General features: G+C 39.5%; 1 protein-coding gene across 1 annotated transcript in view; it reads right to left on the bottom strand.

Moving 5' to 3' along the window:
• Positions 1–19,251, bottom strand: part of ptprn2 (protein tyrosine phosphatase receptor type N2) — a 260,783-nt gene that overhangs the window by 35,621 nt on the left and 205,911 nt on the right. The window contains exon 13 of the mRNA XM_084404889.1: positions 302–517. Coding sequence (XP_084261015.1) covers positions 302–517 — 216 coding nt within the window. The remainder of the gene's footprint in view (positions 1–301; positions 518–19,251) is intronic.

The raw sequence follows: 19,251 nt of genomic DNA, 5'->3' as shown, positions 1-19,251 counted from the left end.
CGCCTGCTCCAATGGGTCACAATTAAGGAAAAAAAGCTTTAAATGAACTCCATTGTCTTTTTGTTAATGAGCTACAATAATTTCAGCAACAATTAACAACCTTCATTACACCTGGTGAAGATCGCAAATATGGACAATGTTACTCTGGAAGGGTTGGTTTGCTGGATTGGATGTGGAAATAACCTTGGTCGAGGACAACTTGCTTAGTTTATCTTAAAAACAGGAATGCTTATTTGTGTTAATATGTACCAATGAATGTCAGAGAAAACATGATTGGCTGAAGTAATTGGCCTGCTCCTACCTGATAGGCTGCCGTGGCATCGTGGCCTGTGTCATTTCCCAAACCAGTGAGCTTCTCCTTCAGTTTATGGTGGGAGCGGTGGCGCAAGCAGTACAGAGTCCCTGACATCCCCAACACCATGACAATAAAAACCATGGAGACCACCACCAGAATCAAAAAGTTGCCTGGCTCCACTCGACTGTGTTTGACCAGGGGGATGTGGTTCAGTTTGCCCCTCTGAAATTAGAACAGACAAGAGAGAGAAACCCTGGTAAACATCGTGGATTACAAAATATTAAGCATTGCAACTGTTTTCAACAATAAAGATAATAATGTTTCTTGAGCACCAACTCAGCATATTAGAATGATTTCTGAATGATCATGTGAGACTGAAAACTGAAGATTCAGCTTTGCCATCACAGGAATAAATTACATTTAAAAAAATATTTAAATAGAAAACTTAACTTTAAATTGTAATATTTCACAATTTTACTGTTTTTACTGTATACTGTATGAGTCTTCTATATCCCTCAACTGGTCACAGGATAAGAGTGTCCAATTGGTGTTTTGATATGGTACTTTAAATTACGTGGCAAGATGCTTATTGCTTTTAATTATTACTTGTTGTACACATTGACGTACAAACAACTTGGGAAGTGAAGGCCTGCTCCACTCTTGCCTTGGCAAGTTAAAGCATACCACCACAGAGCAATTAGGGTCGGTCCTCACTGTACCAGCTTGTTGCTAATTAGCCTCCAAGTCTTGGGTTTGGTAGAGGATGGGGGAATTGGCTCAGACCTCTAAGTTAATAAAATGGGAGAGGGGCTAAGCTGAGGGGGAGTACCTAAAAGGTCCGGGCCCCGCGAACGTTCCACTGTAGAGGGGGTTGTCAGGCTTGTTAGCCCCTCGGGGGGAGGGATGACAGCCGGGGCTAAGCTGCTGGGGGATTGGCAGCGTATTGTTTCCAAATGCCTTGTGAGGCTGAATAGACTGAGGCCTTTAGAATGGGGTTCAATTTTTTTTTATCTGCCTCTATTCGCATTCAGTGCTATCATACCAACCGACTGATCACAAAACTATAAGCCATGTGAGCTGCCATCCCATGATTGATTTTTCTGATCAGTATTTTAGAAACAATGACTATTTTCTGTTTCCTGAATAAATACTGATAATTTACTTCATATTTGTTATTGATGTATTGTTTTTCTTAAAGCATTAAGCAACATTTAGGACTACTACACCTTGTATAACAGGATGCAAATTCATGAAGCACAACATATTTAATTCAAGCTCTAATTACATATGCCACTCCATTTAATCACATACTGAAATCCCCCATACACTGGCTACACATTGCTGAAAATATTAGCACCTAAATGTGAGGTTTAGTAGTTTCCAAGGATTAGTTTCTACTTTTTGTGATTGTGAGCTTTTGTTGGTGCAGAAATGGTTTGCTTTCCACCCATCAAACGTTGCATGGAGAGTGTGTAGAGAGGAGGGCGCATTCAGCTGGAATAGAAACCCCCCTCTCTCCTTCCCTCCATCCCTCTATAGGCTTAGCGCTCTCAATCGAATTACATGAAAAGATCTCTAACATGAAAAGCTGACTCTGAAAAGAAAATTGTGCTTGGCTAAATAATGTCCGCAATTAATTATAACTAAATAGAATACATGCATTAGGCAGTTGAGCAAGGGACTGGAAAATGGATCAAAAAAGGAGAAGATATTAAAGAAAAAATAAAAATGTTGTCCTGAGGTAGTTTAGTTAAATGCAAGTTACAGTGTATATGAAATTTATGACGACTACCAAAATGAATCCTAAAGTATATTTGTGCAGTATACAGATATATATATATATATATATATATATATGTACACACACACACACACACACACACACATCTATATATATATATATCAATCAAATAAATATGAAACCCCTATGCCAAAGCACAGTTGACAATTCTTTTTTATCATATGTACAAAGTAGTTGCTTAGCAAAAATGTTTATCATGGTCTAAATATATTATGTTGGTATATACAATTAATCAATATAACTGAAAACAAAAAATAATAGAAAAACAATCAATGTCATTGAGGAATTATTAGAAAAATAATAACCTGTCAACGACATAACTTCTCTTAATATGAGGACAGAAAAAATGCAAAGCAGACTCAACATGGTAATGTGGAAATCTCTTTTGAAGAAAAATCTGCTGATTATTTCAACTGAAATAATGTCAAATCTTCTCTTCCTGCAACACATCTGGTCTCATAATAGAAAACCCGCAAAGATACACTTTACGTAAAAGCAGAGAAAAATTAAATAAAATGAGGAAAAAAGAGACAGGGGGAAAAAAGAAAGAAAGGGAGGGAGAGACAGAATCCTTTATGCTTTTATGGTTTTGTTCTTCTGTAGGGAATAAAATTGGACTTGCAAATTTCTGATTCACAGGAGTCTACTGAAAAACAGACAGACAGGTTCAAATCAAGCTTTCTCTTAAAAAAGTACCTTATTTGAACTAAAATACAAGGAATTCTGGGCGTATAAGTCTCCATACCTAAATGTGTTCCAGTGAAAATATGTTTCATTTAAATATATATAATAAAAAAAATATATAATAATTTTTGTAATCTAAATGAGAGATATGAGAAAAAACTGTTGGAGTTGAAAATGATATAATATAGTATATAATATAGATAAACATAAATCAAATCAAATTAAATTAAAACACACACACACACACACAAAAAAAACAACAACAAGGAAAAACAAGACATTGCAAACAAAAAGAAGAAAAATGTTACAGGGTGAAATGTGTTCCTGAATTAATGGGTGTGTTTCCAGGGTCATCGGATATTGCTTATCCACAGATTCAGCTAATCAATCTCTTGACTGAAACTTTACCAAACTGACAAAAAATTTATCTTAATGTTTCTCTTTATATTAAGCGATAAAATAAAAACGTTTGTAAAGCAGTGAATCAATGTCGATACAAAATAACACTTGAATCCAGGATTATTGTTCTAATAAATAATAAATAAAACTAAAAATGAACACCTAACACAAAGGCCACTGCCCAATGTACGGCCAGAAAAATTTCACCGACAAAATTTTTATTTTTATTTTTTTACTTTTTTAAGCAATCTATACGTATGGACTTTTTTTTATATATATCTCTTTTTTTTTTTTTTTGCTCTCAAAGTTTAACAGGAGGATTTGTATATTTGAGGATGGATAAAATGGAGATGGATTTGGGATGCTCTGGCTGATTTAAATCATTGAGGAAAGGGTTGGGTGGAAGAGACTGTGATGGGTGAAAGGTTGAGACAAGGGCCGCCCAGATATCCTTTAACTTTTACACACATTAATCTCTCAACCTTAAAATCATTCATCCACTCAAATCTCAGCTCTATATCTTTAAAATATGTTGAAACTAAATCAATTTTAAAAAGAACAAACATCATGCACGCGGTATTGGACAAATTAAAAGCAGTTTTACAGTCATTGTGTTTTGAAATACAAGTTCTATTATAATTTTTTAAACTCTTAAAAAAAAAACTACTATAATTTGCATTAAGTGAGAAAAATATTTCTGTTTCACTATTTATAAGAAGATCGTCTAAATTGCAGCATGTATGTGGAATCCTATTGGGAAAATCATCCAAAATTAATTTGTATATGTCAGGGAATATATGTAGCCTAATGCATTATGACTTTAAAAATATCTTACATTTCACTAACCATTTCACTTAAGTTAACTTTACATGTAAATTAGAGATTAGACATTGCCAGTGTTTAAAAATATTTACAGTCAGACATTAAAGCTGAATATATAGAATAATGAATCTATGATCACTGCAATTTGTCAAAGTAGGCTATAAAACATTATTGCCCTACATTTCGTTCTTTAGCTCGTTTATGGAACATTTATAAAAAATATAATGATCAGAGATAGGCCAAATAAAATAATTATCAGTCCTTGTAAATAATCCCAAATTGTGAGAAAAGTTTTTCTCCATTTATCAACCCATCTAGGCTACCTAACGCATCTTTCTTCTTATTATTTATTTTTGTCTCAGAGTCATATGCAACTTGCGAAGACCCATGCAGACGAAACACACCGCTTTCAATGCGATCGATTTCCCACAAACGACCAGCTAAACACCGATTCCTCCCTCTAAAAAAAAAATGAACCGAATGTTGCTTCTGTTAGTATCTGTGCCATCTGCACAGCGCTTACCACCACTCTATATTGACTCACGACCCATATCAATTACATAACATCTGCAAACCATCTTGGCCATAAAATCGCAAACTATGCACGCGCTTCTATCAGCAGAAGCGTTTAAAATGAAAAGCACGATGAAATTTGCCATGCTGTAGCACCGCCATGTAGCAAGTCTTGCAGGACAGTGTCACTCTCATTATCAGTCCAGATGCATCCGGATGCGCAATAAGTTTTAGGTGACGCTTAATGGCGCGTTCACAGCCTCGTTACATTAATTTACCCGACCACTATACACGTGCATCAGACATACAGACAAGTGCAAGTCCAGATAGATAGTTACCTTGTTCCATTTTCTGACAGCGCGCGACGGATGCTTTTCAAGATCCTATTCCGCCTTTCTACATCAGATGTCCGGCTTGGCGACTGCAGCTTCCTTTCTCAATCCCGCTAGCTAAGAAAAGTTTTTCACCTCCGCATCCACCTCAACAATAGACCGTCACTGTTCACAGTGTTTTTAAACAGAAGAGTAAAAAAAAAAAGAAAAAAAAAAAAGAGTTTGAAAGATAAAGACGGGAGCGGGAGAAAAAGGCGAGCCAAATCGCCCGACACATTTCCTAAAGACTTATAAGAAGCTGCAGTGGGTTGTCTTGTCCTTTGAATGATCATGTGCGCCTGAAAAGCTGGGTTTTTTTCACGGAGCCCCTCCTTATATTCAGCGAGACTCGAGTCGCTGTCTGTAGCACATGTCACATCCACTGGTTGCTATAGCGATGCCTCCACATGTTGCCCACAGCTCGAGGGGCGCTAATCAGCGCGCGCGGGGTAGAGAGGGCAGCTTGAATGGACGGAGAGCTTGTCACTCATTTGTTCAACTATTCGGGATTTCTGTGCCTGCTGAATTCCTCGCGCTTGGATTTTCCCTAAGCTTTCTCCCACGTGTTTAACCCGTTATATCGCAATCAAAACGAACTAATGTTGCAACGCCCACCACCAACTACTTCGTACGAGCCAGACAGAGAAGGGCGCTTCACTGACCACATCGACCCGTCGTTTTAGGACTGACTTCAAAGAATATAAATCAATTACAATTCAAACATCGTCTTGCATATTAAATAATTAAAAATAAAATGTAACACACACATGCATTGCACAATACTAAGACTAGATAATATTTGACATGAGCATTTCCCCTATTACATAAAATGCCTGGTTTCCTCCCTCTTCAACTAAATATCTAATAATTTATTTCCTTGCAATTTTTTTTTTAGCATAATTGAATTAAAATAATACCTTGACAAAAATTATGCTTAAAAATATAAATAACTGCATAATAATAAATAAATAATATAATTCTAGTTTTGATGGTCGACAAAATAGGGCAAGGAAAAAGACTTTATGATCAGTGAGATGGAGCCCATGTAGTGACTAAAGCTACAAAAAGAGGAACTTATTTTGTTCTTTATAAAAAATATATTTAAAAAAAATTCACAATTTTCGGGGACTATTGTGAGGTTTGAGGAGGGCAACAGCTGCAGCGAGCAGAGAGGGATTACCAAGTCTAACGAAGAGAATAGAGGAGGGGGTGAGGGGGTTGAGGGGGGGTGGGGGGGGGGTGGTTTGACTGTTTCTGTGTGTGTAAGAGAGAGAGAAAGAGAAAGCAATGCAAGCACTCAGAGAGGGAGAGTGTGTAAGAGCTACACAACATGTGCCCGTGAGGTGTAAGTGGCTGTATTTGTGTGTGTGTGTGTGTGTGTGTGTGTTTGTGTGCTGAAGGAACTGGGGGTGGGGTCCCGTCAAATGCAGATGACGAGCCTGCGGAGGGGTCTTCGGTTTATCTTTGGTTTCAGCTGCACTCCTCCCTCCGTTGTCCCCTGCTTACCCCTCTTTGTCCCACAGCGTGACAGCTGGAGTTGGCAGAAATGAGAGAGGAACAAATAAAGTGGTTCAACCATTCGAGAATCTCAATATCCGATTAACACACCTTAGCGTGAGCACCGGCCAGACATACTTCCACCTTTAACCTCAGCTCTCTTCATTTTCCAAGAATGGGCGTGCTGTAGTGAATGACTTGTATACAAAATATGATCTTCGACATGGACAAACAAGCCCAAAACCACAGAATGGCTAGATAAGCACACTAACATTTCTTTCATAATATTTTTTTGTGTATCCACTTTATGACTATGTGTCAATTTTGTCTGTTTCTATGATAAATGCCTGCCAGAATGGTGCATCTGTGTCCTAATATGCATTGAATTATTATTTCACAGCTTCAACCGCTGATGCATCAACCATTTGTGTAATTTCTTAGAGAATAAAATCTGGATGACTAAAAACCTCACTGCCATTTCTGACAACACAAAAACCCTTAATGATATATGAAATTATAGACATTTAATGTCACTCAACAATGCAATATCATTTTTCAACAAGGACATTAACACTAACTTGTAACTGAACCAATAGCTGCAGTGCCACTCAGTACTATATAGAAACAGCATTGCACGCCTTCCGGCTGTAAAGAGTCCTGCGGTGACTGACAAACAATACTGTTCTGATCAATCTAAATCACTGACTGCAGAAGGAGAGAGTGATGTTAAACACGCATCTGGATAGAGGATGAAGTCAGGCTGCCTAAACCATGCCTCCAACCATACTCACAGACTGAGCCATCTGTCTGTATCTTTCTTCAAGTATAACCCTCTGTCTCAAATGTAGATGCTTGATAGTGCAATATAGGCTTTACATAGGTGGTCAATTCAGAGTTATAGGAGTATTTATGAAACTGCTTATTTTCACACTTTTCTTATACTTTTTCTTTGTTTAATGCATTTAACTCTCAAACCCATTAACTTGTCTAACACTACATATTAAAATGTGACAACTATTTATTTCTCAACAGGGTAATCGATTTTTGATGTTGCTTGAAAATATGTTACAGCTGTACAGTATTTAGTATTAGGTGCAACAAATTACTGTACATATTGTACACTCCTAAAATTTCATATCTATCATTACCAAGGTTTGTGCACTTAATTTGTGCAAAAAAGACAACATGCTGTTGTTTAATGGAGTTGGGCTAGTCCAACTCAGTCATAATTTGTACAAGATGGCGAAATCATATTAAAAGCATACGATCTAAACCAAAACTTAACCATCATTTTAATAGGAAACAGCTATGAAAATTATATCTTTTCATACAATCCCAAGCTGTATGCCATGCTGTATGAAGTTGCCATGTAAGAGTGTTAGCTGTGACAGTGTAAAGGTGCGGTCTCATTCGTACATTCAGTTTAATGTTATTAAGATAAATTTCATTTATCATTTATGATTCACCGGAACTATGCATTGTAGACACTTACATTATGTGTTTGCTCCATCCATGCAATAAATGTGCGCCCTTGAATAAGCAGGGTTTTACTTCAACTGTCCAGGAAAGGTAATGTCAATGGTATGACCCATTTTATGCCAAACTTTTTATTTAAAAAGTATTTTATCTTATAGAAAATAACGGTGACTTTTCCATGCAATGAAAGCATTTTATTTCATCAGTAGTGACCACGCAATGACTTGGCAGCTTTATCAATGGCTTGAGAGGTTTGACTCAGGACTATTGCTGTCTCGATAGAGAGCTATGGACGGAGTGTGAGCGCAATCCAGCGAAAGGCGGTAAAGACTGCAGCATGTGTCTGTGAAGGAAAGCAGTGAGGCCGCGAATGGTGAGGCCGCGAATGACGATGCACCATGAATGTCTCCATGAATTAGCGCATGTAGTCATTTAATGTTTATATATTTTAAAGCACTGAATCACTATCAAATATCTTAATTAGATTCATAGCATTTTAAATCGATTATTGACCGAAATCACAGATTCACGATTCAAAAATACATGTTTGAAGATCGATGCATCGTCAGGATTTGTAATCAATCCATCGAGAAATCAAGTGAATAGGCGTTGTATGAAGCAAAGTTCACACAGAAGTCACATTCAAATAAAGCAGCTTTCTTTTGGGCAAATCTGCAAATTAGCGTGACCAACGTGAACCTGATGCTAAATCTGTGCCAGGATGGATGGAGGGAACGAAACATGATGTCACACTTGGGAGCCCCAATCACCTCTGCTTTTTTTGAGAAAAGGCCAATGAAAATTGGCGAGCGGAATTTGCATGTGTCACTCCACCGGAAATTCAGGTATAAAAGGAGCTGGCTAGCATCCACTCATTCAGGTTTGTGCTGAAGAGCCGAGGCAGTGTCCCGGCCATTTCAGTGGGAAGTTCAGCGCTGTGGCAGGAAGGACTCCACATCTCATTCCCTTTATCAGGGAACGGAGGTTGCAATAATAAATGAGACATTCCTCTGTCAGTCATTTTTATGTGGTGTTGATGACTGACACTAAGGGTCCCCCAGGGAAAATGGCACAACCGCTAAACCGTGTTATGAGGTTTTGGCGGTCCTTCGTCGCATGCAGGGACAGAGAGCACAGTACTTACCATGGGAAAACGATACTTCAGCCAGTCTTCTGACCTTTTCTCTCTTTTTTTTTAATTCACAGCTGTGCGGACACAATGTGGAATGTGGAAAAAGGAACACTACGGAGATCACATTCTGCCCGAAGGTAGGTTAACACGTGGAGAATACATCACATGGACTTAACCACCGGGAAGTAGCACACTTGTAAAGAAGTCTCTGCAGTAGGTCCTACCTGAAGAGGGAGGAACTTCTATAAGCACAGTGACTGGCGGAAGACATGGGTTTAAGTAAACACGCAGGGCGCGTAGTAGACGCAGCAATGGCAAGGCAGGGTCTGCCTCATCTTAGGGCAGTGCTTGCAATTTTACCACTTAGTCCCTAAAAGGGATAGTGGAAATTTTGGGCACATAGCCCGTCCACATGCCCCATGAGCCTCTGAAATTGTTTCAGTGGAACCACTGTTTTTCCCCCGAAAGTCTTCGAGGAGTTCAGCATTGACTGAGCGCGCTCATTCATGTGATGCGGTCGAAGTGACTAAATCCAGCTCCATCCCAAGAAAAGAGATGCTTTGCACTGGGGAGAGCTTGCTCTTTTCCCAGTTGTCCTGAAGCCCCAAACGGCTGAGGTGTCTGAGCACCAGGTCCCTGTGTGCACAACAAATCTCGAGAGTGAGCTAGGATCAGCCATTCATTGAGATAGTTCAGAATGCTAACGTCATCTTCCCTTAATTGGGAAAGGGTAGCCTCTGCAACTTTTGAGGTGGGAGGGACAGCCTGAAAGGAACTTGTCCTGGTATGCCTGACCCTTGAAAGCAAACCGAAGAAACACTGTTGAGGAAAAATCAAGACATGGAAGTACACATCGTTCAGGTCTATCACCACAAACTAATCCTGTTGGCGAAGGCATGTCTGCGTTAACATCTTGAACGTGAGTTGAATCAAAAGTCACAGGTCTAAGATTGGTCGCAACCCAACACCTTTCTTTGGCACGATGAAGTAACGGCAGTAGAAACCCTTCTTCATCTTGGCTGGAGGTGGAACAAAAAGAAAAGAAAACAAAGAATTCTCCGCCGTGACCTTCGTCGCTTGTAGAGCAAAGTTGGTTGCCGAACACAGTTCCTGCATCAATCCCCAGCTCAGAACTAACCTAGAGCAGATCTTTAAGGGTGTTGGCCTGATATACCTGCAGGATGGCCTTGGCATGCAAGGCGGAAGCAGCCTGTCCAGCAGCACTGTAAGCCTTCGCCGTTAGAGATGAAGAAAATGAGCCCAGAAACCAATCACCCGGGCAAGCATGGTCGCCAACTCAGCATCGAATTTGATGCAGCATTTGATGCAATGCTGAACTCATCCGGGAGCTCCACCGGGCGCAATTTGCAAGACGAGGAATAGGAGGTCCATGGGGATTACCCAGGGGAAAAGCTCCCATTGTTGCACTCAGATCGCCCTAAACGCTAGCCACCGCAGCCTTGTGCATTGCAGAAGGACCGTGACAGAAGCAGCTGAGGTGACTCCTTTTACTATAAAAGAGAGTCCTGATCGGAACGTTTCCATGGTCATGTTCTCGCAGTGAGGACATGAACAATCTACGAACACTGTCTCAGCGTGTGGGTGACCCAAACACGAGACAAATATTCTGGCAGTCCGAGGATGAGCGATATCGCCATACCCAGAGACATTCAGGCAGAGAGGTATCTTTAAAAAGATGCTCTCTGTCTGTGTTTGCTCTTTTAGAGGAAGCTTGCTTTTTCAGATCGCTGCACAGCATTGCCCACAAGGCTATTTTTCCTACATAACAGCTTTTATTTTTTGTTCTTTTGTCTTTGGGTTGTTATATTTCTCACAGAAAACTGCTACAGTAGTTCTAAATCAGATAAGCACAGTAGCACAGTAAAGATTACATTTATATGAATGCATTAGTGAGAGAGCGATTTCATGTGAATTAATTCTACCTGGCAGCGTCTCTCTACTAATAGTGAAGCTGTGGGTTTTAGTTATTAAAAAATATATGCTAGCCTAGAACTTTTCAGTTTCTAAGCTATTTTACTGATAAATCACAGAACAGTGTTGACAATACATTTATGCGCAACTGAATGATTTTGTGTGCGTGCGAGCTACTGTCTGCATGTATGTGCGTTACAATGCAGCAGCGCATTAGTTTAGAACAGCGATTAACTTACATGTACAATAATCTGTTTAAAACATGCATTCACCCAATACATTTTGAGCATCCAGATGGTATAATCAAACATATCTTGTGGAGCGCTCTCGGAGTAGACATTTATTTGTCATTTTAACTGTTGGAAACGGAATGTAGAAGTGGAAATATTTCCTGTCCTGTTGGGTACTCTATGGGTCATGATCAGCGATTAGTTGACGTCAAGCTTGAAGTGTCATGGCAGAGAACTAAAGTCGACTAGTCGCAACCCCCAATAGATTACACTTCACTCGGCTCCGAAGAACAAATCTGAATGAGTAGTGCATGCCTGCTCCTTTTATACCTCTATGTCCGGGGGAGTGGCGCAGGCAAATTCCATTCGGCAATTTTATTTGGCCTTTTCTCAAAGTGGGCTACCAAGTATGACCCCACTGTCAGTCAATGACATCAAAATGACTGAAAGATAGGGAACTTCAAGATTCTGCAGATTCCTATTTAAATGAACCAATTTTGGTGCAAAAAAATCCGCCCAAACAACGGTAATTGTGACCACGCTTTAAGAAAAAGTAGCCCAATCAATCAACTATTTGACTCAGCATTATGTGAAAGACTGAGAAAACAAGCATTTGCTTAATAGATATCCTGTCTGTCAGAGCATTTTAACACTTTGCATTTTTGGCAAGTTTAGAACATGAATTCACTTCACCACTGAGAGCTAACATCAGGATGTTGTGTGACATTTTCAGGGTATTTTGGAGTGAATTAACTTTACATTCCCTTCATGGATGAAAGAGATTTGGTGGAGGGGAGAAGATGGGAAAAAAAACAACCCGCCTCTAATCCACACTGAACACTGCTGCACTAATTGGCAAGCGCTAACATTTGGCTCGCTATGTCTCATACATATATAAGGCTTAAAGGACTAATTTAGGGAGAGATATGTGTCGGCCATGTCGCTGCAGTCTTTGCCGTAGATTAGCTTGTTAAAATAAGCTCCCTCATTGTCTGAATCTAGGCTAGAGCTAGACCCATGCCAAGCGGTTCAAAGCCATGAACAAGCTAGCGATCAAGGTAAATGCTACGCTTGTCATCTTGTGTATACGGACTCAGCATGATCAAAACCCAACAACACATACACAGCTGACTTTGCTTCAAAATAACACTGAAAAGCAAACCAATAAAGAAAATCAAACCATGAGGCGACACAGTTACTAAGAATAATACTTCATGGAATATGGAGAGTTGGATGCCAAAGAAATTTTGACGCTGATTCTGCTGTTTAACACAGCATACACATAAGATACATTTGGACGCATGATTTAAGTGAAGAAACAATTGACAATCCTTATAAATCTTGGTATTGACTGGTACCACTGTGAAAACATCTATTCAACAAATTTTACTACTTTATGCAGAGTCATAAAAAACCCTCTAAGCTGCACAATTACTGTTCCACGCTGCTGCTGATCTGGTGGAAAATGCTGACTCAAGGTTCAGTCCACCTTACTTGGAGCTGCTCGGGCCAGGGCCAACAATTAAAGCATTCCCTTAATGCCCATATCAATACTTCTGATAGGCTCCCTTTAAAGTTTAAGAGTTATGGATTTCATTAGGAACACTGTACTCTCAGGGCCTTTAGCCATGGTTATTATGTTGGACTCTATTAGCAGTTCTTGCGTTTTAAAGGACATGCTTGGAAGCCGCTTTAAAATGAGATATGACAAAACCTAATGATGGAATTGCAGCACATTTAGGCATTTGAGACATTTTATACATTGGATGGAAGGTTATGATGAATCTGCTCAAATGCTGCTCATATATGTATAATCAATTTTGTTATTATTGGTTCATTTATGAAATGACTGAGCTAAATAAAAAAAAATAAAAAAAAAGAGTTGTTACTTAATCATATGGTTACCACACTCTCTAATTTGTGCCCTACTTTTAACGTTTTGTTCAAGACACAATCTGTAATTGATAAACACCACTTTAAACCTAAGCATTATTTTTGAGGTCAAAGAAACCCCTTGAGCAGAATCAGGAAAGAAGCTTATTGCTGAAGGTGTCTTATGCCACCACTAAAAGTCTGTCCGATGCAGTAATTACAGACTGCTGCTCCACCACTGCCTTTTAAACCTCAAAAGACCAGTGAACCAGGCACTGTCTTCCTGCTGAAGAATTTGGAGAGTTTGGTATGTCCCTTTCACAGAACATTTTTTTTTTTCTTTTTTTTTTTACTGCCATTTTGTTGCTACAGATGAGATGTCTTCACTGAATGTGTCAAGTCCTGCAGTTATGTTAAAAGCAAATCGCTGAAAGTGTAGAAAGAATGATTACCACGATGTCATTGTTGATAAGTCAATAGATGTGAGTGGCTATGAAGCAAAAAATTTATTGCCCTTAAAAGCTATTTCACTCACAATAAGATGATGGTTAGAATATACTATAATCTTGACTCATTTTACATTTGTACAAAGCTAAAAAGCATTATTTGCCAAAAGTATCCACTGGGTAAATCTGGCACTTACTGTATAAATCACATTGATGAATGTGTTTTGTCTCTGACAAATAAAGTCATATTTATAAAATTGAAACATGGCCAGTATATGAACACCCCTTTTAATTAACCGGTTTGGGCTAGTCCAGTATGTCCAGTTAAGACAAATCTTAATGTGTGTATGTATGTGTGTGTGTGTGTGTGTGTGTGTGTGTGTGTGTGTGTGTGTGCATATACAGTAATGTAATTTATTTTAAATAATAAGTCATCAGTAAGTATCCTACTTTACCGGTATTCGCTAAAATAGTGCAATCATATATTTTGATTTCTAAATATGTAATGGCACTTTTTAATTTCTCTAAGCATGTGCTCTATATCTTGCAATCCTAGTCCACATTCACATAGAAACTGCCAGCCAAACTAATAGATATCTCAAAGGTCAATCATCCCCTGAAGCTGAATCCTGAAATGATCTGCAAAGAGCTCACAGATCCCAAGATCTCTCCATTAAAATCTCTATATAATCTGCTGCACTGTAATAAACTAGGACCTTGTGTTGGAGCAGAGCTTGTATCTACAGGTCCAATACCACATATATTTAACAACCTTAGAAAGAGTTGAAGGTGATGTTTTTAAGACAGTCCCTGTTGATTTTTTCTGCTAGGGTCATCCCAGGTCTGTAAACTAAGGAATCTGAGACCGCTTCCATTGTTACACCATCACTGCACACATCATTACTCACCATCCATACATCAGTGTCAGATCTGCCACCTTGTTCCTGTATGCAGTCTCATTACTGCTGATTAGGACTCTCATTCACACATGACACCTTGCTTTTCCCCTGATCTGGATAATGGACATTTTTAAAAGCAGCCTGTGACTATAAAGAAAGACAGTGAGAGGTTGAAAATAGCTCTAACAAGAACTGAAGAACTATCAGGCCAGTTTACGCCAGTTTATTGGAAACTATTACGAAAATGTTTAAATTCAGAGACAAGAAAACATTCAGAAAAACATTCACAGATGTGGGGAACTTATACATTCAAGATATTTAGCAGACACTCTTATCCAGAGTGACTTAAAAGAGCTTTAGCATCACATTAGACGATTGTGATCAACAGATGGCATGCAGGTAATTTGAAAAGGATGGATGTGCTTTTGTACAAATACAAAGAAGTCCCATTGTACTAGTACAATAAACCTAATCCATGTCATTATATTTTTTGTGTGATGGTTCACAGCCCTGTATTGTGGCTTTAATTTGTTTCCTTTTAAAAATGTTTTTTGGCCCTTGTCTTGTATACTGATCCATCAAGGAATTGAAAGTTCTGCTGAGGTCCTTTAATCAGTTATGCATGTCTCTGTTAAACTAGATGTACCGCATCGCGGTACAAAATATGACCGCCGCTCAGGCCTACACTGGCTTTCCACAAAAATAAATGACGTGGAGTAATTTGGCTGTATTGCGTGTTTATGTATATACCTAAAAAAAGTAATAGTATGTGCATGTCTGTCTGTGTGTGTGTGTGTGTATGTGTGTGTGTTTGTGTATGTGTGTGTCTGTGTGTGTGTGTGTGTGTCTGTGCGTGTATGTATGTGTGCGTACATGTGTGCGCGTGTGTGTTTGTGTGTGTGTGTCTGTGCATGTGGATTTGTATGTGTGTGTATGGGTGTGTGTCTGTGCGTGTGGATGTCAGTGTGTGTGCATGCTTGCGTTTGTTTGTATTCCTGCATGTGTGTGTGTGACAGTATCATCCTAAACCAGCAACCCTTCGCTCAACAGCACCATCTACAGGCCGATGAGTGTACAGTCACTAAATGTGCACATAAATGAATTTATTTTATACCCCCCCATGGATGAAATTCTACAAAACTTAGCAGAGGATACCCCCAGAGGATGTCAAGTTAATCATACACATGAAATATGGTGCAGTTCTGAACATCTGCACTGAAGATAGGGGCGATTAAAGCAGAATAATATTGCATTTTCATTTTTTATGGGAGGGGCGCAAATCACAAATGAGTGATTATGGGCTAGGTTGATGTGGGCCCTTAAGAGCAAAATACCATAAAAATTTCTTCATCCTCGGTGCCACGGTTCAGGTAGTTATTTAGGAAAAACTGCATTTTTTTGGTTTTGGGGGGGGCCCAGCGCGGGGGGGGAGTGGCCCCCGGGGACCAAACGAAATTTTTCCGTAGAAGTCTAGTGGGGCTACATGCCCACCAAATTTCATGTTCCCCGGTGCTTCGGTGTCCCTGGTATCGTTGACGAAAAATTTACGGGGGCCCCAGCGCGGGGGGGGGAGTGGCCCCCGGGGACCAAACGAAATTTTTCCGTAAAAGTCTAGTAGACCAACATACCATAAAAATTTCTTCATCCTCGGTGCCACGGTTCAGGTAGTTATTTAGGAAAAACTGAATTTTTTTGGGTTAAGGGGGGCCCAGCGCGGGGGGGGAGTGGCCCCCGGGGACCAAACGAAATTTTTCCCTAGAAGTCTAGTGGGGCTACATGCCCACCAAATTTCATGTTCCCCGGTGTTTCGGTGTCCCTGGTATCGTTGACGAAAAATTTACGGGGGCCCCAGCGCGGGGGGGGAAGTGGCCCCCGGGGACCAAACGAAATTTTTCCGTAAAAGTCTAGTAGACCAACATACCATAAAAATTTCTTCATCCTCGGTGCCACGGTTCAGGTAGTTATTTAGGAAAAACTGCATTTTTTTGGGTTTGGGGGGGCCCAGCGCGGGGGGGGGAGTGGCCCCCGGGGACCAAACGAAATTTTTCCTTAGAAGTCTAGTGGGGCTACATGCCCACCAAATTTCATGTTCCCCGGTGTTTCGGTGTCCCTGGTATCGTTGACGAAAAATTTACGGGGGCCCCAGCGCGGGGGGGGAAGTGGCCCCCGGGGACCAAACGAAATTTTTCCGTAAAAGTCTAGTAGACCAACATACCATAAAAATTTCTTCATCCTCGGTGCCACGGTTCAGGTAGTTATTTAGGAAAAACTGCATTTTTTTGGGTTTGGGGGGGCCCAGCGCGGGGGGGGAGTGGCCCCCGGGGACCAAACGAAATTTTTCCTTAGAAGTCTAGTGGGGCTACATGCCCACCAAATTTCATGTTCCCCGGTGTTTCGGTGTCCCTGGTATCGTTGCCGAAAAATTTAAGGGGGCCCCAGCGCGGGGGGGGAAGTGGCCCCCGGGGACCAAACGAAATTTTTCCGTAAAAGTCTAGTAGACCCACATACCATAAAAATTTCTTCATCCTCGGTGCCACGGTTCAGGTAGTTATTTAGGAAAAACTGCATTTTTGGGGGTTTGGGGGGGCCCAGCGCGGCGGGGGAGTGGCCCCCGGGGACCAAACGAAATTTTTCCTTAGAAGTCTAGTGGGGCTACATGCCCACCAAATTTCATGTTCCCCGGTGCTTCGGTGTCCCTGGTATCGTTGACGAAAAATTCAGTAAGGTGACGAAAAAAAAAAAAAAAAAAAACTTTGACAATCCCTATATGACCGCTTTCGCTAGCTACGCTAGCGGCGGTCATAATTATGGCTTTTGATTATGGCAATGGCCTGATTTTCATTAGGATACAGATATGATACACTATTTTGTAGATTGTATTATCCACATACTCTTTCATGAATCCATAAAGTGACCCAATTATGCTATTTTAAAGGCTCCTAATTTTGTTTTGGAGGTCTCCTTAAAAACCACTTTCATTTTCTCATAATATACATTGCACATCTCCACATTTTTCAGCGATTCTCAAACGACTCGATGGATGAATCAGTCTCTCTAATTAGCTTGCTTTGCTCTGCTCTGATTGGCCAGATGGCCCAGTCTGTTACGATTGGTCTACAGCTTACAGCGCCTGTCAGAAGCTAACGGCCATTACCATAACTGAACGTCCGCTCTGTCCGGATGATTCCTAAAGCTCAGCGATTGTACACACTGTAAAGACAGTAATGACGTCGATTTTACCATATCAATCCGAGTGCGAGTCTGATGATGAAGAAGTAGTTATTCAACCTGAACCTCCATCACAAGGACAACTTGAGCGGGACGTTTCTCAGTGATATGCTACTCAGGTACATTATGAGATGTTGCAGTTGGTCATTCCTCACCATTAGCAGCCCACCGGCAACTATAGTGACCGCAGTGCATAGTTGTCATTTTCCTTTTGTAAGTATTTTTCTAGATGTAGTCCATGTTTTATTTCTCAATGACATGCAAGCAAACAACCAAATAAAGGATTTCAAGAAAAAAAAAAAGGTATTCACTTCCTTCCTGTCACATGAGGCTGTCAACTTCCTACCCCTACTTCCAGGAAGCATGGCGAAGGCAAACCCTCCCAAAGAAAGGATCCAACTCCTCCCCCTGGATTTCGTGTTCTACAGTGAGGACCATCTCTTTTTTTTTGTTATATAGATATATTTTTTTCTTCATTCTATTTATTTGTATTTATTTATTTTCATTTAACTTTTTGATACACAATGCCCTGTTATGGCTGCACTTTGTTCTGCACTATGTTCCACAACTTTAACCCTTGTGCGCTGTTCGTTTGCGGTTTACAGTCAGGCTGTTTGGGGTCTGAGAGACCCCAGGCAACAAAATGTAATTTTGTAACAATATATATATATTTTAAACAAGAATTAATTTTACTCAGTTTATTAATGTTTTTACTCCACATTTGGACATTTTTACTCCAAAAAAAGTTCAAGAAAAGAAAAGAAAAATTCTCCAAAAAAAAAAAAAAAAAAAATGTAAAATTCGCCTTATAAAATACCCCCATTTCTAACTTTCATTCATGGGGAAAACATGGATAATTTGACATGGTTTAGTGTAAGATTGTTGCCCAAATTTTGGAAAATGCAGTTTTAAAAGTAAAAAAAAAAAAAAAATCCCTGTAAACAGTAGATGGCTGCAGAGCTCTAAAAGTACTAAAAGTTTCAAACTAAAAGACTTCTTTTCACAAGTTTTTCCAGGTAGATTCATATCTACATATAATGAAATCACAATTATAACAATAAAAGTTACTTTTTGTCAAAGTTTAGCAGTTTTTGTACTGAAAAAAAAAAAAAAATCAGTTTTTCAATAATGTTACATTATGATTAGAATCAAACCTGATCAGGATTTACAAAGAGAAAAGTTGGAGTTTTTAGAGTTTATCATTTATTTCAAACATCTGGTTTTCATATAATTCTACAAATTTAAAGTGTGCTACTTCATTTCTGTCTATGTGTGTTCTGTGTTGTTTCTGATTTTGAGGATGAATTTTGTCCATTGATAAAATTCATTTGATTCTAATCATAATATAACATTACTGAAAAACTGATTTTTTTTTTTTTCAGTACAAAAAGTGCACAAAAAGTAACTTTTATTATTATAATTGTGATTTCATAATATGTAGATATGAATACAACTGGAAAAACTTGTGAAAAGATGTCTTTCAGTTAGTCAAATAGCAAATAGTTCTGCAGCCATCTACTGGTTAAAGTGATAATTTGTTACTTTTAAAACAGCATTTTCCAAAAGATGGGCAAAAATCATACACTAAACCATGTCAAATTATCCATGTTATCCCCATGAATGAAAGTTAGAAATGTGAAGCTGAACAGCGCAC

The sequence above is a fragment of the Rutilus rutilus genome, assembly GCF_951802725.1.
Source record: "Rutilus rutilus genome assembly, chromosome: 3".
In the NCBI taxonomy this organism is placed as follows: domain Eukaryota; kingdom Metazoa; phylum Chordata; class Actinopteri; order Cypriniformes; family Leuciscidae; genus Rutilus; species Rutilus rutilus.
This window is presented reverse-complemented; position numbering and strand designations above follow the sequence as displayed.